The 23,765-nt window shown below is 37.9% G+C and overlaps 1 protein-coding gene across 4 annotated transcripts in view; it reads left to right on the top strand.

Annotated features, from left to right (window-relative positions):
• SFXN4 (sideroflexin 4) overlaps nucleotides 1-23,765 on the top strand; it is a 645,242-nt gene that overhangs the window by 5,780 nt on the left and 615,697 nt on the right. For all 4 annotated transcript variants that reach the window (XM_044055982.1, XM_044055979.1, XM_044055980.1 and 1 more), the window contains exon 2: nucleotides 21,444-21,509. In XM_044055982.1, coding sequence (XP_043911917.1) covers nucleotides 21,444-21,509 — 66 coding nt within the window. The remainder of the gene's footprint in view (nucleotides 1-21,443; nucleotides 21,510-23,765) is intronic.

Below are 23,765 nucleotides of genomic sequence, written 5' to 3'. Positions count from 1 at the left end.
AATCCTAATATGTGGATATCCCACCACTGCCAACCAATATATGTGATGCCCCACCACTGGCTGAGTAATCAGTAAGCCTCAATCCTCACCTCTAGCACCAGTAGGGGACGTACATTGTGAGGATGACAAGTATACATACAGTAAAGTGCAATTTCACTTAAGAGCACACTGAGACCACAGTTACTCTGGGGCTGGTTTCTCCCTCTTTCTCCGGATACCCAATAAGACTTCCCACTGGCACAGCTATAGAGTTGAGATCTCCACTAAGTAGCCAAGCCAAGACCTCCAGCACCCTGTCTGTCCAACCGGTACTTCTTGTCCCTGCCCAATTAGCTGACACACACACACACACACACACACTGAGTTTTGATTTGTATACACACATACCCACACCTGGGAAAGGCTGGCACAGGTTTACTAGCTATGCCTCCTTCTGCCTGGACTATAAGGTAGTTATTACTGCCAACAGCCAACTCTTTATCAGCTGTTTTAAGACCATTAACAGAGGGTGTCCAGTCTTACTGTGTAATGTTACTCAATACAAATGGTAGTTTGAAACACAAAGAAAAAGCTTCTGGAAACAAACTATAGCCAACAAGAACTAATTCTTTTGATCAGTGATACAAACATCATCAGACATAAATTCATTTGATTCCTTATACTATTTAAATTAAAAAACAGTCATGTGATGCCAGTAATTTAAATAATTTATGTTAAAATCTGATTAAGCGTTCTTTGTAACGTGAAAGCGCTTACTTCGTTTGAATAAAGGGTTATTTTTCTACCTTTGTCTACCTGGTTTGCTTCGATAGTTGTGGCGTATCTACCTCCTTCATTTTGGATTGTTTCTTGCTTTTTGAGGTGATACCTTACCCTGTATTTGATCTTCTTTTGTAAATAATTCATTGATTAATTTGTTCTTAAAGAACTATGTGGATGAAAACATTGGATATATCTTTTTAGTATGTTACCATAAAAACAGCCACACACAACTATCATCAAATGTACCAACATCAAATATATACAATACGTATAACATATCATTAAAGTTATACGTAAACATTAACACACTTTATCTGGTTAAGTTTTTTAATTTAAGAAGGCATGCAATGGAACAACTCTCATTTGAACCAGGGTACATACAGACATTAGTCCGTAGGATCCATAGTAATTCTAATTTTTCTAACAAAATATTAATAGGACCCCGTCTTCCTTCTGTATTAACTTGGTCTATTTCCTTAAATTTAAAGTTATGTATTGGACATTCATTAATATGCCTTACTAATGCATTTTCCAATTTATTTTTATTTATAGAATACAGATGTTCATATATACGTTCTTTTGTTTCTGTTCGTTTTTTCCGATGTAGAATGTTGGACAGGACTGACACTGAACTAGATGTACAACTAATTTAGAATTGCAATTATATTTCTTCTTTAGGTGGTATGTGTTGTGTTGAGTGTGCCATTTACTACCTGTCTCTGTATACTTAGAGTAGTTACATGTTTCACATTTGAACATCCCTATGTTCTGTGTCAAACACACAAGTGGACTTTCTGTCATTTTTTAAGTTAAGTCCCCTTCTAAAGATAATAGTTGGTTGTTCACCTATTTTCGTATAATTTCTCTCTCAGAGCTCATTAACAACCAATTTTTCTGTACAATTCTTTTAATTTCTTTTGCTTGTAAACTCTAGGTGGTGTTAAAGCTAGAATTGTAGGTGACCACTGTGTTAGTCCCATTCTCACCATTACTACTCAAAACGTTAGTGTTAGATGTTTTTAATACTGTTGAGAGTGTATACATCTCTTCGGATGTTCTCCTGGTTGTTTCTAGCTTTAGTACTGGTTGGTATATACCTAAGTTCCTTTTATTTTGAACTTCCTTAATCAGACCAGTTAGTAGGCCATTTGGATAGCCTCTTTTTAAGAACATGGATTTCAAATTTAAACATTCATTTTCAAAATCATTTCCTAAGGTTGTCATTCTTGCAGCTCTTACCAGTTGTCCCTTGATAACTGATTTTTTCTGTTGATACGGGTGAGAACTGGAAAAGTGTAAGAACGTGTTTGAGTATATTGATTTTCTATGAATCTTTGCTCTGTAACCTGACCGACTGCTATCCTTTGTCAAGTCTATGTCCAGCTATGTTATGGTTTCTGTATTAAAGTTACTGGTGAAAAATAAAAATTCTGTTGTATCATTTAGATATTGTATTAATTTGTTCGCATCTGTTCTTTTCCAATAGGGTACACTATGGGTACATCTTTAAGCTCAGTACTGTACAAAACCGGTTCAATACACACTTCTGTACCAGTAGTTTGATATACACATAACATACAGTTTTAATACGTTTGTAACACAAGCATATGAATCATGTTAATATTCACAAATGATATATAATTATTTACAATTTTTTTGCAGGGGTCAGCCCCCCCCACACCACTGATATGGGGGTAAGTCCTCACACCCCCCAATTTTATACTAACTCCAAGATCGCCATACCTTGAAGAAAAGTGAATGTTCCAAGGTACAGTAGTATAAGCAACTGCACATTTTTGGTCATTCAGTCTGGCTATTCCAGGACTCGCACTAACAAGTCGTAGAATTTTATACAGCTACCTTATTACCTTATTTGTATGCTTCTACAGTCAAGCCTTACATAAACTCTTTCCAGATAAGATTAAGGGATTCAAAACAAGGGTCTGCCTGCGCAGTGCTCAGTTTGGCAGGTGTATTATTAAACACCATTCACAGGAGAGATGCCCTCCTTTTTACTAAATTCTTCAAAAGCAAAGTTGAAAGGCTCTGTATATAACCCATTTTGGCTAGTGAAGTACTAATTACTGTTCACAGGAGAGGGCCCCCCCCCCTCTGCTTTTTTATTTATTTACATTTCCTTACAGGGGTAGAGCTGTGATTACATGGGATCATGTTCAAGCCATGCATAAGTGAGAAAAGAACAGAAACGATGAAAAGAAAGTATACAAGTTATTAAATACGTTACTGAAATGTATAATGAGATGGTGAAGAAACAATGAAAATCAGCATAACAGTACTGCGTGCAGGTAATATACAATATTTGCAAAAGGGTAACAGGAAAACGTGTTGGTACAGCACAAGGTAATCTGCATTGTTTCCAAATTTATACAAAAGGGTAAAAAGAAAAAAATCATTGCGGTATAAGAGAGGGTTGAATAAATGTCGGTAAGGATGAAAATATTTTGACTGAGTTTGTGGAGTTAGAAGAAGGATGGCTTGCTTGAGGTTATGCAATCTGAGGGACAGGAGGCTTGTGTATGGTTTGTTGTATACCAAGTTTGTTGCATGAAGTTACTTTTTTCGGGTAGGATTGAGTTACACAGTTGTGGAGGTAGAATGACAAAATAATGGTTTGTGCATTGAAATTTTGTTCTGAGAGGTCCCAGGACTGGTTCCTGAAGTGTTTGTCCTCTGAGATAGTATGATGGGATTTTTATGGTTAGTTTTGCTACTAGTCGAGAGAAGTTGTTCTGACATTAGTAATTTAAATATTAGCTATCCCAGCAAGAAGTTAGCTGTTTGTTGCCACTGGGGAGAAAGGTTTCTGAAATTAGTAGTTTACAGTAGTTTATCTATTGAAGAGCATGGGTAGCCATTTAGCTCTGCTCAGTGTCTGACAGTGATGACCTTGCCTAGGGTGGATGGTGTTGAATCTGCATATCATTTTGTTAATACTCTACTGTGACAATGTGAGGTTTTGCAGCTATGCCAGGAGAAGTAAGACATTGAATGTGTAACATATGCCAGCACAGCTAGCTGGAATTTTGTAACTAATTATATGTCATTTGTATATCAAACTGAGTTGTACAGATGCTTGTGTTTAAAATGTTTTTGTAAAGTTGTTTGTGTTAAAAATGTATCAGCAGTGTACCCTGCTAGACAGAAAAGAAATGTACATGTATATCAGACTGTACTCTATTGTAACTGTTTAAATGTATATGTTTAACAGAGAATACTGTAAGAGAAGAGGTTAAGCTTAGTTCCAGCTAACCCTGAGGAATACTAAGAAATTAAATTACTGGGCCTAGGCCATAAATATGTTATCTCACAGCTTTGAATGAAACTAGAGACACAATGTCTGCAAGAAGTATGGTTTATTAGATCCTGTAGGAAGAGTGGAGGTGTTTTATGACTTCCAGGAGCTGCAGCAGATCTTAGCAAGGCTCTCTGTGTGAGTATTATTGATGTACAAGTGCTAAATCCTGGCAGTTACTAGCAATGGGGGGTTGCATGGGAACCAGGAGTCAAATGACCAGATGTATGTGATGTCATTCTGGAATCCATCACTAAAATTATGTTTAATACTTGGTGAGACTGAAGTCTCATGTCAGTCTGTTTCTTGGAACCTGACATAGAAGGATCTCTCACCCACTTCATCTTGCCTTGCACTAGTAAGTGACCAGGGAGTAATAATTCTTTAGATTAGTCAGGAAAATATAGTGAGATAAGTTAAGTTCTGTTTTTCTATTTCTGTATGAATCTATTGATCTGTGTTATTTTAATATTTCCTGTGGGTGAAGCTCTCATGTTTATTGTAAATAGATATTTAGTATTTTTATATTTGTTTCCTTATTTATTATTTAAAACCTTAAACTTTTCATTGTGTCTGGTCCTTTAGAGAATATTTTAACCTTTGAGAGTACTCATATCTGTTTGGTGACTCTGTGGCCACTGCTCAAAGCCTTACTGCTTTGGTCAAAACACTACTATGTGTATTAATATTAATTTCATTCACTATAGTTGGGTGCCCTTGTAAGAGCCTTAGAGTAGCTGACTTGGAAGTGTCTGGTGGCAGTAACTACGTTATAGTGTGGGCAGAAGGGGGCAAAGCTAGTAAACCTGTGCCAGCCTTTCCCAGGTGTGTGTGTGTGTGTGTGTGTGTGTGTGTGTAGTGTGTGTGTGTAGTGTGTGTGTGTGTGTGTGTGTGTGTGTGTGTGTGTGTGTGTGTGTGTGTGTGTGTGTGTGTGTGTGTGTATATGTGTGTGTGCACATGCACAAATCAATCTCAGAGTTTGTATGTGTCAGATGCTTTGGGCAGGGACACAAAGCACTGGTTTCAGAGAGGATGTTGGAGGATTTGGCTTGGACACTCAACTGAGGACTTAACTCAACATCTGTGCCAGTGAATAGCCTTACTGGGGACCTGGGGAGAGGCAGAGAAAGAAACCCAGACACCGAGCTTTGTGTGTTCCCTGTGTGCTCATAAGGGAAATTTTGCTTTATGCAGAGAGCTGCATCTGGAAATACTGGGTGTATCCATTTTTGTTCCAAGTGAACATCCCTCTACAGTGTCAAGGTGAGGATTCGGACTCGTTGATTACTAGCCCAGAGAAGGGATGTCGCATGTACCTTTATAGACTGATAGATATTAGTCCATTGATCCATGAGGAGTTTAAGAAGCCTAGCCATACATTCCCATGAAGTTTTAAGCACTTATATTTTAAGTAACAGTAACTGAGAGATGAGCAGAACATTTACATGTTGCCGCTATCCATGAGGGACAAGGGTGCTAAACCAGAGGTGAATTTGCATTTACCTATCCATTCATCCAGATTACATTTGAGTAGTGTAAGAGAAGTACTTTTGTTGTATGTTGAGAAAAGGATGATTCCAAAGAAGTGGTATTTTCTGTGATACATACCTGTCCCATCAACATGTCCTATTTCTATTGCAACAAAACAGCTTTAGATCTTCTGGGCAGGTGTTTATGCCCCATTCTACTTGCAAATGTGCAGTAGGTCTGACAGGATAAGATCTGCTGAGGCTCTGTATGTGAGGCAGAGATCAACCCTCAGTAGCCTGCATGGTACTGAGTAGGGGGACAAAGCCTTGAGATGGTCCACATAGTTTTTATGATTTAGGCCCTTGATTTTCTTAGTAAGAAAGCATTTTGGCAGTTCAAGTTAAGTTATGACAGATGTTTGGATGGATGCATACCTAAGGGGTCATTATACTCGGTAATCAGCCTGATGAATCCGGTATAAGTGGAATGATCACATACCTGGACATCCTACCTTTAGTAATAAGTGGTGCAATGAAAGAGCACTTTCTTACAGTAGTAGAGTACTATCTGGTGATTAAAAGACAGTTTATTGTCTTCATAGGTTCTCAGCTTCCTAACTACTGGGTCAGTTGCCAGGGGTGTTTTGTCAGTGTGATGATTATATGGGACTTCTTGCTTGCCAAAGAATACTATTATGCATTTCTTTTTCATTTAATTGTAGACTGTGGTTTTGACATCAGCTATTTGTTTGGGAAAGGTCCCCTTGGTTGGTTTTTGTCTCTTCTGTGGAGATTATGATGGTACCAAGTTTACGGTCATCTGCAAATATGATCAGCCACAAGCCCTTAGCAATAGCTTTGACCTCAGAGAGATAAATGCTAAAAAGGAGTGGCTCAAGGACTGAACCCTGGGGTACAGTGACAGGTCCATTGGAGGAAGAGGAGGAGGCGCCATAGCTGCCCAACCTAATTTCCTGAGATCTGTTTGTGAACTAATATGCTGTCCACCGAGTTTCATAATGATTAACATTTAGCTGGGAAAGGTGATACCGGAGTGTGGGATGGTGATGAATGCCTTTGAGAGGTCTAAATATGCAGTGTGTACTGATTGGCCCTCATCCATTGCTTCAGAAATCTTTCTGGAAGAAGTCAGCAGGATAAATTGGCAGGATCTACCCTTACCAAATTCAAACTGGCTTGGGTCAAGGGTTTGTAGGCTACCTATGTCCTTATTTATTAATTCCATAATGATACATTCCAGAGCCTTAGTGATGAGATTGGTCAGACATATTGGTCTATAATTTCCCTGGTCTACTGATGCCTCCACTTTTGTCCAAGGAAATGATAGTTGATGTCCTCCATTCATCTAGACATTGAATAATCTCTGAATGGAGTCTGACAGGTCCTTTCACAGGCTTTCCAGTAAGCTGCCTGGTATAGTTCTGGCCCTGTAGAAGCAGTATTCTTGGCTTTGGCTAGTTCCTTGAGGACTTGTTCATGGGAAATTTGGAGGGGTGGGAAGTAGATGCAGGTATGAGATCTGGGATGTAGGTGGGGAGAGGGGGGAATGAAGTTAGAACTAAATATATCCGCTAGTAGATTGGTTATATCCTCTGGGTACAAGTATGTGATAACATTTTACGATTAGTTCTGCAGAATGTTGGGCATTATTTGTAAGGTTTGTAAAATAGTTAAAGAACTTTTATGGCTGTCCTTTGCCTGGGTGATGACCTTTACCTACCTGACTATGGATGATTTGATAAGGGTAAGGAGTTCCTTGTTGCGTTTAGCAAGATCTTTTTTTTGCATGTTTAATTTTTTAAGTGCAGTGACTTTTTTTCTTTTATCATAGAACACGTTTATATTTGGGTTCCACCACTGGGGTTTATTTTTTAATTTGGCTTTGTGTTTATTTCAGAGTGAGACAGCTGCATCTATGTAGGTATTCACATGTGCATAGAATTTGGCAGTAAAGCATCCTGCATAAGCAGTGGGGACCATCGAGTTTCAATGGGATGTTGAATTTATCCAGGTCATCACTTAGTTTCAGTAGATTGTCTTTGGCTTAATGTCTGAATTCAGAGTTTTTGAAAAATGCTTCTGGCTTAAGGTGAACGTGACTGATTTATGGTTTGATTTGACCAGGGAGGAAATTACAGTTGGTAGGGAGCAGAGGTATTCTCTGTATACACACACACACACAGACACACACACACACACACACACACACACACACACACACACACACACATCACCATTTTTATCTCCTCTCCTCCTATCTTAACTGTTAGAAATTGAACCTCATCTACCTCTAACCTTAACATATTTAATTATTCCATAAACATTTCCATTCGTTTTTTTTTTTTATTTCCACATTTCTCTGCTTTATACATATTTTCATAAAATTTACAAAATTTCTAGTACCTCTACAGGATCTCTGGTTATTTTCCTTGTTATAGGCTCCCTAAGCTTGGCAACAGCCCTTTCTACTTTCTGTTGCCTGAGTAGTTGTGCTTAAAGTTTTTTGTGCTGTGAAGTTATCAAAAAAAAAAAAAAAAAAAAGGAAAAGAAAAAAGCAGTTGCTTAACAGCAGTCTTTCTAAACTTGTGCATATTATCGAGGTAATCCGTAATTTTGTGTTAACACTCTGCAGTCGTTCCTCTTCTTTTTTTGTGAGATTCCCCCATTCTGCAATACTTTAACCTTTGTCAGTCCTCCTAAATAATTCTTGTTACTTCTTAATGTCTTTCTTTTATTTCCTCCCTATTTTTAAACTACATTTTAATTTTATCCCACTCCCTAGTTATATTCCTGTTTCTATTTTCAAAAGAAGTTTCTCTGTTCACTAATGACTCCCGAGTAATTTCCACTACCCAGTCCTTAAATTCCTCTCTTATTATTGAATAGGTGGGGAAGTGCCAGTGTCTCATTTTTATTTAATTACCCTGCTTTTTCATTTTAGTTATTATTGGAGCATACTCTGAAATATTTATTGACTGTATTAAAACTTTCAGTTAAATGCACGTTCCTGTGAAATATAACTTCTGTTTAGCTTAGTCCAGTATTTGTACCTTGGGAAATATGTAAAGTCATTTCATACGTCTCCTACTGAATTCACATCTTTCATAACAAATATTTTCATAAATTGCTCAAAAAATCTAATCTCTTGTGTTACATTTTCCCTTCTGGGCCCCCTACATACATCCTTACTGCTGCAAATCAAATTTCATTCCACGTCTATAAGTAATATTCCCTGCTGAAAGCTGATTATTTGTCCCATAATTTTCTTAATCTCCATTATAACAGTTTTAGGTGGAATATAGATACATGCCAGTATAATCCTCCACCCTAGCCAGTGGCCCTAGTACTACAAATATACCAGTATTATATATTTTTTCCCCTTCACTTCTGTCACTACTGGAGCTCCTCTTGCAATTAATATAAGTCCTCACCTTTTCCTTTGTTCCAGGTATCCTGCTGAATAACCATCCTAAAGTTCTTTTTTATCAAATTCACTTGCTCATTTCTTTCCAAATGCATCTTCTGTAACATCGCTGTTTGTACTCTGCATTTTTAATATAGTTCAAAACTCTTTGGGCCAGGTTCAATAAAGCCTACAGTAAGTGTACATGATATGTATTCAGGATGCCACAACAAGATTGCTAGACATAGCCACCATTCTACCCATCACTGTATCACCCTAAGGAAACTTCAATGGCTAGAATTCCCCCATTACCTATTACTCCTTCAGCTCACTAGTACACACACATTTATTTGCAAACAGGACTGTCCTGCCCTCAGATCCTTAATTGGTCCCGTACAGCCCCTCTAGGCCACTGTGATCAGAACACCAACAGTTGCTCCAAATTCGCAAACCCATTTTATCTGTAGGCAAATTACTATACTTTTGGATCATTGCTAGAATATGTAATAACCTACCCTCATGTAGCCACATTGAACAAAGCCCTTTAACTTCAAAACTGCACTACATAATCATCTCCTCTCCAAATGAACATGTGACTGTTCAAATACACCAACTGCCATTACTTGATTTCTACCATTCAAACCTAAACTTGCATCTGTTCTAGCTCCTTGCTCTAATTACTGTTTTTTCTTAATAATCCATAGAAAACCCTTCAATACTCAGCTCATCCTCTCTGCTTTTAAGCCTTCTTGTGATCTTCTGTATTATATCCATCTTCTATTTCTTTCTTTCCTTCTTTCAGCATTGGGAATTACCTAGTTTATTTACATCATACAAATTACTGATGATTTCTTTATGTAACTTTTTTTCTTTTGTATTTGACTGTAACTTATTTGAAACCACATGTAAGTGTTCTTGTAACATGGAGTTGATGAATTCTTTATGAAACGTTGTGATTTTGTTTTCTTTAAATTGTTTGAAATGTTTTGAAATGTCATGTTTGTGTAATTGTAACCTTGGAGCTTTTCTCCCCGGGCCTCCACTGAAAATGGGCTTATTCTGGCCCAGTGGACTTTCCTGGTAAACAAACATCAATATAAATAAAATAAATAAGAACATTGTTATCCTATTTTTGTGCTTTCTAGTCACTCAGATTAATGTATATGTAGTTTACACTTTGTGGTAACCTTTATGAATCCTTGTCAATATTTAAAGCTGCAAGAATATAAGTAGGAAAACTAAAATTAGGGGGAAGAAGGTGTGAATTATATCTGTGTTATCTGTTCACTCAGGACGGTGTACACTTAGTGTAGGTGTTATTGAACCCTGGGGATTCCTCTTTTGCGTACATCTGTAAGACCATTCACATTTAAAGATAATTTGGAAGGTGTTGTAATTATGTAAAATGTCTAATTTCAGCTTTTGTGTTACATGCATACACTAATGTTTGGCAGGTTGAGCTTTCATATAGTTTTTGCTTGTCATATCCATTTGAATCTATGCACATCTTATAAAACTTTTTGTTTTATTGAAAACCCTCAAACAAAGAAACAAAAAAACACCTAGAACACCCCAAAAACCTATTAACTTAATACTGACATGAAAACTATGTACACCTTCAAATAATGAAGTTTAAAACTCCTAATAGGAACAACTGTCCCAGATTGACAGCCACACTCAGAATTAATGTATAATGAAGGTTATCCATGCTAAGATGCATGGTACAGCCTATGCTTCTACTTCCACTAAGTGTTGTCTGTTTTTGTCTTATCTTTATTCCTCTCCCAGGTTAGGAAAAAGTCTTGAATGCTTTCAGAAAACATTATCACCTAGCCATTGAAAGAAAGACATATTCTGTTTTTATTGCTTCTTATCAGATTGTCTTCATAGAAACATGGGAACCAGATACATAGTTGCCTTCACCACAAGCACTCATTTACTTGAGAGAGGAAAACTTTTAATTATATAGTTAGTCTTCTTTTATTTATTTGCTTTCCCTTAAAACTTATTAGATCAAGCCAATGGCTTTAATCCAGACATTCCCCTATGCAAAAGTAAGAAAAAGCATATAAGTTTTTCTTGCATCATGCTCTTTTGTCCAGACTTTTCTTCTCTTTTTACATTGCAGTGCCTAAGTTTCTTAAAACTGAACAAGGAGAAAGAAGGAAAGAAAGTAAAAAAAAAAAAAAAAAAAAAAAACGGGGACACCTGTTTACTTTAGTGTCCATGTTACATACAAACATAACTGCTAAAGCTTTACTTTATAGCATGCATTTTGTGTCATGTATTATAAAAATACTACTGCTGAGAACAAAATTTTGTTTACTTATAGCTAAGTCTTTCCTTCCTCTTCCCCTCTCCTAAATGTTCTTATAAATATTGATGACATAAGTTGGGCATATGCTTTGGAGTCCTGTACAAATTTAACAAAGTCAAAACAGTCCAATATTTCCAGGTTTTCCTGTTCCATCGTGTTTCACAGATATAATTAATGCTTTTTAATCCCACATTTGTTCATCAATATCTGAGTTGCTTATTTTTCCTGTTGATTTCCATCTCCCATATCCAGTCTCGCCTTCATTTCCAGTGTACTCCTCCTTCTTCTAGTCAGCTCTTGTTCTTTTTTCTCTCTCTCAAGCATTTTACCTTGAAACATTGGAAAATATTTCACTGGCATAGTATCTCTATGGACGTTGTTACCAGAAGAACAAGAAGCAGAATCTCTTTCTGTTTGATAGCTCACTTTTTCTTGGACACACTTTATTTCTTCCTTAATATGTTCTGTTAAAAAAATGTTTTTTGACTCTAGAAAGAATGTTCTGGATACAGCAGTTTGAATCTCACACCTGCTTCTCAACATTCCCTGATTACTGGAATAAATTTCCTTTTCTTCTGCATGGTGTAAAGTGAGTAGTCATTTTCCACAAACACTTACTGTCTCCCACTTTTATACTTTGCCTTTCTGCCACAGTTTTGTCAGAATCAACTCTTTTTTGTTTGGTAGGATTGCATCTTTACTGTTAAAGGTCTAAGTTGCTTTCTCATGACCAGGTTTTGAGCATACACACAATGTGCCCTTTCAGTTAATAGCTCCTGCTGTGGAATACCAGTCCAGTTTCTTATTTGTGCTTTTAGAAAATGAATACTGTATGTTCTTTTCAGCTTCTCTGGTGCAGCAGAAAATCTCAGGTTTTCCTTGCATGTTCTGTCCTTCAATTCTATTATTTCTTTAAACATCTCTTCTTGATCAGTCTCATACTCAACTTGCCTTTTCTTCATTTTGACTTCTGATTTTTGTGGTTTTATCACCTTGTCTGAATATCTGTTTAAAGCGTCTTCCATTTTTTCCAACCTTTTGTTATTTGAGTGGATACACTCCTTCAGTGTTACATTTATTTTAAATCAGCTCTGAGTACATAAAAGGTGAGGAGAAAACACTGACTGGGAAGAATTCTGTAGTTGTTCAAGAACAAGGAGTACACTGGAAATGAAGGTGAAACTGGATATGAGAGATGGAAATCAACAGGAAAAAACAGCAACTCCGATATCGATAAATATATTTTTCCTATAGGTTACTAGAAGTCGTATCTTGCACCAGATCTGGAGCTTGCACTACTTTTGTCTGAACAGCTGCAGAATTCTTCCCGGTCAGTGTTTTCTCCTCACCTTTTATGATAGTTTTTCTTTCAGGTTCTCTGGATTTCTTTTTTGCTGGCATCCAGGCAGTGCACTTACTAGCCAGTTACTGAAATGTACCCAGAAAGACCAGTTCACTGGCTCTCTTTTCTTAGTTTCTGTTTTCACACTGGGAGGGCTTAAATTAAGTTGCTAATCAGTGTGCAGACATCTTGGAAGTCCAGAGCTGTCGTATATTGGTGAGGACCATGTCCATCATTTTATTGTCCCCCCTAGTATGTGTTCGGACTGACTGGTCCAGAGAATTTGTATTGATGAAGTTCAGAAATCGCTAAGCATGCATGTTGTTAGAGATGTATATGTCTCCCAGTTATTGGAGGGGTAGTTGAAGTCCCCTTGAAGAATGGTGTTTAGTTTACTTTAATGCATAAGGACGCCATTCTAGTTATGTAGGAGTTATGGGTTGAAGGGGTGAAGCTCTAGTATTCCTTTTTGAGAGTGTTGCAGTTAGGGAAATGCCATATTGATGTTGAGCTAGAAAGATGTGCTTGGCAGTGGTAGATCTGGCAGTGAAGAAAAGAAAAAGTGATATTAAAGGAGAAAATTAATTTTACTTCTGGTCTTCTCAAATTGGAGGTGGAAGTTAAGGTTTTGGTCAAGCCAGCTGTCCAAGTATTTGAAAGAAGTAGTTATCTCAACAGGTACTTGTTACAATATGTCATTTCTAAGTTGTTAAGAACTTTTGCAAATATTTGAAGTGTACTAAATAACATTGCTTTAGTTTTCTGGAGTTTAATAGTAATTAGTTATAGTCAATCCACTTTGAAAGAGTATGGAGGTCTAATTCAAGTTCTGTTTCTATTTCGGAGTAGGAACTTGATCTAAAATTGACCAAGTCATCAACATAAAATATGAGTGAGAGAGGAAATCACACCACCAGGAAGTTTGATGAAAATTGAGATGAGTAAAGGAACAACTATTGAACCTTGTTGGATGCCTTTTAGAGTAAATGTTGGGGAAATGGAGGAGCCAGTCTTAACCCTGAATAGTTCTGAAACCAAGAGGGAGAACTCAGGAGTGATGCCATTTTTAACCCCAAATAGTTCTGAAACCAAGAGGGAGAACTCTGGAGAGGGAGAACTCGGGAGTGATGCCTATGTCCAAAAAATGGTAAAGGATGTTATGGTCAGCAAGGTCAAAACCTCTAGTAAATCAACAAACAGAGCTCCAGTGAGGCATCTTTTATTTGTATATCATTATGGAGGGTCTATATTATGGTCATAGTGCTACAGCTTGTCTAGAGCCCATGTTGTTTTGGCAAAAGGAGGTAATATTGCTTAATATAATGGGTGAGCTGAAGATGAATGAGATTTTAAAATATTTTACCTAGGGTAGTCTGATACAGAGGTGCACAGAGAACTCTGACTGCAGACCAGGTGACTGTGTTTCACTTAGCAGCTTCGTCATTGGAGAAATAAAGTAAGAAGTAAGAGGAATCAAAGGGTGGGTCCTGCTCACCTCTCCTGGTATGGTGGTAAAGATTTAACTGCATTCAGGGGCACACTAGACAGTATGATTTGTCTGATTGAGACCTGGGAAACCACAACAGGACTGCTTGGAGGGAATGTCTTGTGTGAATGTGAGGGGGCAGCCTCTGCAGACAGGCCACTGCTCTCTTCTCCTCTGTGTCTTGTCTGTTGCATGCAGCTAGAGCCTCCTAATTGACCTTCACCCTGATGATCCAGTTTTGGGGGGGGGGTGCTGATGGTAATTTGAAGTAGAATGGAGGAATATAAGGGAGAGCATAGCTCTCAGACTCTTAGCACAAGAAATCTGGACAAAGTAAAAAATAATGAGGGGGCAAAGGCCCAAAATCAGAGACAGTTTTTAAGTGTTGCTTTTTTGGTATTGATGGTACAATTGGTTTTGAAATTAGCATGCATTTTTCAGAAGGATATAAAGTCTGAAACACAAATATCTGTCATTATTTAGTAACTTACGTTCGCAGTGACTTTGCCAGAAAACCACATATTTTATGAGGAACAGACCAAAAATATGAGGCAAAAATCTGGACATTCTGCAAAATTCTGGAGAAGTAGAAGGAGGGACGCAGGGCTGTATGATCAGTATGGATATTTTACTTAGGGTGGGTAAGGTAGAGATAAGGAGGAAGTGGGGTGCATTATCAGGATTTGACTGTTTTTTGCAATGATTTGATGACAGCAATTTTTTAGATAGTGGACCTTATGTTTTGAATAATGCAGAGTTGGCTAATATGTAGTAATGGGATGATTGTGAAATATTTGCAATAGTACATGAAAAAGATAAGATTATTATTGTCTTGGGTGGAGACTAATCAAAGCTGATCAAAAAATGGTTTAATATCTCCTGTTTTATATTTGTTTGAGGCAAGGATGTATAGGCAATATGGATCAGTTCAAATCTGGGTAAATTACTGGAAAAAGTTGTCCTTGTGACCTAGATAGGGAGTTTGAGGAAGAATTGTTGGATATATTTTTATGGCTGGTAAGATAGTTTATTTCTTTCCAAAATTGTTTAAGGGTCTTGGGAAGGGGCATTCTTTTGACACAAAGAACATAGCTTTGTGTCTGTTAATTGCTAATTTTGAAAGGTTTGTGAGAATGCAGAACTGTTTTTAGTTTTCTGAGATAGGAATTATTTTTCAGTTACACCCGCAGTACTTTTTAGCTCATTTACTAGCTATTGCTTTTTGTTCAGTTTTGTTTGTGTAATCTAGAGATTAATGGAAATAATCAGTTTTGTAGTTCAGATAGGGTGCTGGTTATGTTACAGTTGCTGAACTGGAGTCTTATGCAGAGAATAGTGTAGAACAGTCAATTGTGGAAAGGTGAGCTCCAAGTTTGATAGTATAGTTACATAAAGTAAGTCTGTAGTGTGTTGCCATCTGGCTAATTGTTGTTTTGTCCCTCTTTGCAAATGTGTAGTGCATGTGTGTTTATATACGTTTCTACTCACTTCTATTGAAGGTTTTTATTGTAATACCTGATTGTATGTTTTTATGAACGACACAGTTACTGATAATGTAGGTTATTGTAAAGTTTCTGTGAAGAGTTTTGTCATTTGCTAGGGTTGCTTGTTTTTTCATATATGTTACACACTAACTGCCTTTTTTAAAGGCTTAAATATTACATTTGCAGACTGTATGTTGTGTAGCAAAGAGTGGGAACTAACAGATAGGCGTACTACCTAACATTTGCAAACCTACATCTTAGTAACCCCTCACTTGCATGTAAACACATACCTCTTGTTAGTTTATTTTTCTGTCTGTCCCTCTGTAGTGTGGAAGCCACCATTTTTGTTTTTAGCATTCCCAAACTTGCATACCTACAAATATGTTATAGGTTCATAGATGTGTACTAGGCTAATGGCCCTGGAGCCTTTACAAGCCTAGCCCATAGGATTACCCTGGCATTGTGCCACCCGACCTTAGTTCCCGGTGCCTCTGTCAAGTAAAGCCACTGGAGGGATCCCTGTGGTGAATTTTCTGTTTCCCATCCACTCATCAAGATTTCTGTTGAAAAGGGCTAGTGAGGTGCTCTGCTTGACATGTATGGGAAGTCTGTTCCATAGCATGGGCAGTCTCTGGGTTATGAACTGTCCCTCCAGCATGTTCTGTTGATTGTGGTAATGAAGTTGAGGTCACTTGAGCGTGTGGTGTGGAGGGATTAGGATTTCTTTAGATGTAGCATTTCTAACAGAGCTGAGTCAGACATGGCTTTGTAAGTCAAGCAGAGATAGCCTCTAAGTAGGCAATATGAGACAGAGAATAGTTGGAGTTTTTTGAGTCTGTCCATATAGGACAAATGTTTAAGGCCTTGGATCGATCCTCTTAGCTATCTTATTTTCATGTTTAAATGCTAGAAAGCAGAAATGCACCACTGTGAAATATAGTGGACTACTCTTGTTTGCCAAACATTACTTAACATGGCTGAATATAGACAAATAGTACTGTACCTATCTAGTTCAACCTTCAAGCAATCCTTATTAACTTCTCTCTCTCCCCCAGTGGACCAAGCACATAGTAAGTCTGACATCTGCTGCTGCAAGGGTTATCATATCCCACTACCTAAAGAACTTGCACAGCTGAATTTCACCTGCAGTTGCAAAAGTTCATAAGCAGCAATACATAGATTTAACTCAATGTAATGTAATTTCCAAGCCTCAAACTAATAATTTGTTAAGTTATGCTTTAGTGTGTTCTGTTTTGTAGTGCTGAATCTGATGGAAGGATATCCTCACCCCCACTTACCCACACTCACAGGCCTTTTACTATTGACGTTGACGCTAAATTAACACTTCAGCATATTTTACTCTTATCAGTGTAATATATCCCTGGAAAGACAACAAAAAGCCCATAACCATACAATTAAATGCTGTAGCTCAAGTCAAGTATTTAGAGTTCAGAGACCTTGTCTTTGTATCCATGAACATTCTACCTCGCTGATTGTTTTTGGTGGTAAACCATGGGGGGGGTTCTTCCCGCTGCAGTCACTTTGCTGACTCTGCTTCTTTGCCCTGCCCCTTATCCCACTCACCCCAGCACCTCTACTCATATCCCAAGCAAACCACTCCCCGTCTTTCCTGCGATCCAGTTATATACAACTCTGCCTTGTCCACACCCACATTTCATTCACACCTCTTTCCCTACATCCATCACCTTGAATTTTCATTCCCCCCTACTATATTTCTTTGCATCTTACTCTACTTCACCATCACAATGCAATCACCACCTCAAACCATCTTACATTAACTCAAGGCTTACCACCTTCTCTTCTACTATACACACATCAAACTAACATTGCACCATAATTTTACTACTGGCCAATCACATCTCCCCTACCTCCTTACCACAGTCCACAAGGCAAAACACCTAATCACATTGTCAAATCCCACCCTGAAATCAAAACATTTCCAACCTTACCTTAAGCTGCTCACATATCACTAGATGACATACATCTCTATTCACACCGGATATTACATTCTTACATATAAGTACCACTTTAACTATTTTTAAGCACACCATCACAGCTGACATGCTCCTTCTAACCAGCCTAATCTCTCTATTCTTAATTCTTAACCTTGCTACAACTATATCCTTGCGTACCCTAACACACCAATACACATCAACAATCTCCTTCAGTCATCTCCCCAATAAACAACACAGCTTCTTGCATATGTCCTCCCAGCTTTTCCCTTATACTCTCCCATATTATTCAATCCACAAATTGGCCTCCTCACCACCTGTGAAACCACACTTGACACCAGTACCATCACCTATAAATAAAAAACACTTCCCATGATACTCATTCCTTATTACCTAATCTTTTCAGATGTGGATGTACGTCTCAAATATGGAGACATACAGTCTAACCCAGGCCCATCCTCTAATCCTAACCACAAGAGTAACCCCAAAGACTTATACTTCTAAGGTTCAGTGTAAGTATGTTTATGTAATAGAATAGCCCCACTCCATTGATCAAAATAAACCTGGCATACTAGCCATTACCGAAACATAGCTACATCCCAGTATAAAAGAGACAGAAATAATACCTCCAAACTTTGCAATAACCAGAAGAGATAGATCTAAAAAAAAATAAGGGGAGGGAGAGCCCTTCTATATCCCTCTACACTAAACATCATACTCTACACCAGTAATATATCCATATTTTCGAATTCTGAGGTACTAATCTCTTTTTTGAACCTCAACACATCAAAAATAATTTGCATAATAGTAATATATATCCCACCAGGTCACAATATACCAGTGTTGGAAAATGTTTTATGCTGAACAGCCCAAAAAATAAACCTTGAAATAATAATCTTAGCAGATGTAAATATAGATTGGCAAACCATAGCTTCCAACACCCCCACAAATAGTATAAATCTGTATGTTTTTTCTCTGCTTATCAATACTCCTACAAGATACAGCAAATATCTTGCCTGCCATTCCACCCTAGACTGGATCCTAGTATCCCACCCTGCTAATTACCCCTCTTCTGGTACACTGCCTAGCTCCCTGAGTGATCATCTGCCAGCTTATTCCCTTAGAACAGTGGTCCCCAACCACCGGGCTGTGGAGCACTTGGTACAGGGCTGTTAGGTAAGTGAATGCCTGTATGAGTGTGTTTGTGTCTGTCTGCATGTGTGAGTGAATGTGTGCATGAAAGCAAAGTAGTGTGTGTGTGTGTGTGTGTGTGTGTGTGTGTGTGTGTGTGATTGTAAGAGTGAGAGTGATGTGTGAATGAATGCAGGTATGAATGAGGAAGTGACTGCGTGTATGTGTGAGATCAGGAGAGTGAGAACAATGTATGAATGAATGCGTAAGTGGGTGTGTGGCATGTAGGTGTTGACAGTGAGAGCAATGTATGAATGAATGTGTAAGTAGGCGTATGGGTGTGACAGAGCGATGTGTGAATGAATGCAGGTATGAATGAGGATGTGATTGAGTGTGTGTTTGATCAGGAGAGGGTAAGAGTGATGTGCAAGAGAATGCAGGTATGAATGAGGGAGTGACTGTGTGTGAGGGATTGGAAAAGAGTAAGAGCGATGTGTGGGAGTGAACACGTGCATAAATGCAAAAGAGACTGTGTGTGTGTGTGTGTGTGTGTGTGTGTGTGTGTGTGTGTGTGTGTGTGTGTGTGTGTGTGTGTGTGTGTGTGTGTGTGTGTGTGTGTGTGGTATGGACTAAAGGTACACAAACCTCATTCCTATCATACCTCTCAACCACTTAGTAGTGCAAAAAATCTGGAAAAAGCCTAACAGAATGGGGAGCAAATAGGGACAGATTTTAAATATTGCTCTTATAACCATAGAAAGTTGCTAGAATAACAGGATTTGTCTTGTCATGCATTTTTCTGAAGGATATGAGGTCTGAAATCCACATGTATATCATTATTTAGTGACTTCAGTCCTTAGATCATCCCAGTCATTTTCCAGAAAATCTGTAAAGTTATGAGAAACAGACCAAAACTCGAAGGGGATAAATCTGGTCATTCTGTGAAAATCTGTACTGTTGAGAGGTATGAATACCTCTCAGCCTCTTACTTAGATCAAGAAATCTGGACAAAGCCAAAAATAATGAGGGGACAAAGGCCCAAAAATAGGGACCCTTTTATGTACTGCTCTTACAAACTTTGAAAGTTGATAGAAATACAGGTTTTGCATTAGCATGAATTTTCTGAAGCATATGAAGTATGAAACTCAACTGACATTATTTTCTGACTTCAGCCTCAATGATCTGCCAGCGATTTGCCAGAAAACAACAATTTTATGAGAAAAAGGGGGACAATCTATGAAAATATGTACATTTGAGAGGTATGCTGGACAGAGCCAAATAGGGACAGATGTTAAATATTGCTCTTATAAACATAAAATCAGTAAGGTTGCCATTAGATTGCCTTACCTCTCAGCCATAGTAGGTCAATGTTATGCTGTTAAGCAGAATGTACACTTTTTGGTAATTATTGCTTGCTGTCTTTTTAGTGTACTTTAGAGCTTTTCTCCCTGGGTCCGGTCTCCTCGTTAAATATCAAATAAATATCTACTTTATTATGCATGCCGTGACATGGCTGGTCCATGGAAAATTGTCTTACATTGATACCGGTCCTTGGTGCAAAAAAAGGTTGTAGACCACTGCCTTAGAACAAACTCCCAACAACTAAGAGTACACACTGTATCAGTTAGGAACTCACTAATTTTTGTCAGCATAAATTCAACAATCTCCTACATGTAATGGACTGGACACCCCTTAAAGAACTACCCCTTAATGATGCTGTACTGTACTTTAATAGCACCTTCCTTTACATAGTTAATGTCCTAGCTCCTGTTCGTATGAAAATAATCAAAAATAACTCAGCACCATGGCTCTCTGAGGAATGCAGACACGTGATGAAGCAAATGGACCTAACATGGATAACCTGGAAACTAAATAAAAATTAACAAAATCATGTCAATTTCAAAACACTATGTAACAGTGACAAATCTAATCAACAGAGATAAGAAGTCATACTATTCCCAGCTTCAGCTCCAGCATAAAATCAACCACAATAAATGTTGCCACTCTATGACATTGACTGTTATAGTACATGCAAAAAATTCAGTTATGAAATAATAGCCAGAAAGTTGGTGATGCAGAAAGCCTGAGCAGTAGCTTAAGGATACGGTTTAGATACAGAGATGGAGTTAGGAGAGCTTTAGGCTCCTACAGACTGCGAGGGAGTGAAATGTGACAGAAGAGGAGGATGAGGCTAGTATGGAAGAAGAGGAAGAGCTGAGCATTAGGTAACCTATGAACTGGAAAGTGTTACCTGAAGGAGGAAGCAGCTGGTGGTAAGACAAGACGTTCCACACCAGGTAATCTTTTCTAAATCTTAGGGGCGAGCAGACAGACACGTGCACACACATGCATCACCACTGTATTTTACTTTTTTTAGATTGTGTTATCTAGCAACAGTTGCTCTGGAACTCCGATATATTATTCTCTCTATTTTTATTTGCTTGGGTTATAATACATTTCTGACATTGGACGAGCAAGCTCACCTTTTTTGCACACTTTAGGGAATGACAGACTGCATTACTTTCTATAAGCTGAGGAAAATGTAAGTGCAAGAAACCATCACTTTGTGTCATACTTTGCATTACTCTATAATAAATGTGTTGCACAAATGCAGAACTTTTCATTTAGAGTTTATGGAACATTTTTTTTTAGCTAAGATGTTAATCAGTTGGGGAGATGTTAACAGTGTGTATGCTTTCATAAGTAATTTGGATTGACAGAATACCATTTTTTGTTTTATAGTCTTTCCATCTAAGATTTTATCATTGGCTGAACATTTTGGACCCTTTGCTGCTGCTAGCATCAGAAGTAAGTACAATTATTGCTTTTATGTGTATATTTATTGTCTGTATTGTTAACATAAATGTGTTATGACTTTTGCATTTGACAAGTGATGTATGACATTGCTATATTCCCTGAATGACTTTTGATCTATTCATTTATAAACAAAATCCTTCCAGGGGCAATATTTGTGAAGAGGACTATAAATGTATTGCACAAATCGGTGCATACCTGTTGTTTTTCTAGTTTAGTACAGGATAAGGAGCTAGGTACTGCCGTCTGACACATGACATTACCTAATTTGCAGTTCATGAGCAGCTACTTGGAAGCAGGTTTATTCGACAGGTGGTGTTAATGCTCACTCTGAACTCATTTGATTGAGCTGTACCAGTAAATCCACTACTCATGTTATGTTATGCTGCCATCACCTGGACACCTGAACTACCCGAAGCAGCAGTGAGGCCTAGAAGCTCCCCACTCCTTACCTTTCCTGATCCCTGCAGACTTTGCAAGCATGTTGACATTGACTGTGCACTCTCTCATTCCTTCTGCTATCACTAGTATGTTTTAGAGTGGCTCTGACTCATAATCACTGATGTTTCTTATTTGTGGTGTTCACATTTACAGCTACTGTACTCATAACTGTATAGTTAACCATCAAAGGTGTGCCTTAGTTTTAAGTATAGATTTGTTTGCCTGCCAGTTTGAAGCTGCCAGCAATCTCAGTCTTATTTTTATCTAGCATTTTTGATTTATGTCACTGTCTGTGCTACCCTTTCTTTATAAACATGAATAGTGCTCCACTCTGCCGATAACTGTTAATAACATTGCAAGATCCTTGCCTCTCACCCTTTGCTTCCTTGTATAAGCATGTATGTATTTATAATATTTCTGTAACACGCTATAAGCTCTTCTACAAGACCAATTACATAAGAAGCTGGTGTTGTGCACTGTGACTCTGATTCACGAATGTTGTTCTAGTTTTGCTTTATATAACACAGCTCTTTCGTATTTTGTCAAACAGCAGAGTCTGATTTGTTCAGAAATATTGTTTTATTCACTTAGTACCTGGGTGTGGTTGGTAATATTGAAAGAGAGATTACATATTAAAAACGACAACATTTCTCAGGCCACAAGCAATTTTCAGGGTGACAAACTTAAAATAGTTTAATGCACCAATTTGTAAATCAGGGTTAGTGAGAAGCACTAGTGTGGAAGACCTTCCCAGGGATGTTTTTCACTTTACTGTGCAATAAAATCCCAAGGTACTGACTGATGCAACATACCTTTAATGTACGTAACATATCCTGCTGTATTATGCTTGTATCGGTACATATAAATGTCCATTGTCGAGAGTACTTTGTGCTGATGTACTAGATTGCTAGAGATTTAAAACACTTACAACTGTCTTCATTATTATAAAATGTGTAGCATATATGCTCTGTATATAACCTTTCTGAAATGTGCAGAGGAGTATTGCCACAAATGTTTTAGTAGTGGCCAAACTCTCCTGCAAGCCGATATGTAATCGGTGCTCCCCAAAATCCCCACTACAGAATTAGTCTAACTCTGAGGTCATATTGTCTGAAAGACTCGAGTAACGCCACTTTTTTTTTGGGGGGGGGGGCAGGTATTCCCACAGCAGCTCTCAGTCATTAACCATGTCCTGGTGCTCCTCCTTGATTATCTGATTCATCTTCTTCAGACATTTCAGACAAGGGCTCCAGACGAAAAAATTTGTAATGCAAACATTTAGAAGTAGTATGTGAAGAGGAGATCAGGATATCCCAGTACAGTGCCATCCTGTCTTTGTTTCCCTTAGATTGTATGAACTTGGTAGTTTAGTAGTGGGAGTGCAGGACCATAGGGTTGGGGCTTCTCCTGAAAAAAAGACAAAAAAAAAAAATACAGTCTTTGCAAAATGGTAATATGTCAGAAAATATTGAAATTAAATATATAACTTAAAGGCTATGGATTATGTGTTTCATGTTTTGGGATTTCAGCTTTAGTTTTAATGAAAGGCAGCGTTACAAGATTTCACAAGACAACGTGGCAAAAAACGCTACTCACACTGTCCAAAACAAAGTAGCGGAATGTTGCAGATATCCCAATGATTCACAGAACAAATACCAGGAACTGTTCAAATAAAATAGCCACGAATTTATTAAAACACAAAACGTAAGCGCTTTCACAAAGAAAAACTTTGCTTCATCAGACGTTATAATTCAAAAGACAGTCACTCACTATATATATCATATCCTGTAAAAACATCATATCCTGTTT

This window comes from Protopterus annectens, chromosome 14.part0 (genome assembly GCF_019279795.1).
Source record: "Protopterus annectens isolate FY-2018-M chromosome 14.part0, PAN1.0, whole genome shotgun sequence".
Lineage (NCBI taxonomy): Eukaryota > Metazoa > Chordata > Ceratodontiformes > Protopteridae > Protopterus > Protopterus annectens.
This window is presented reverse-complemented; position numbering and strand designations above follow the sequence as displayed.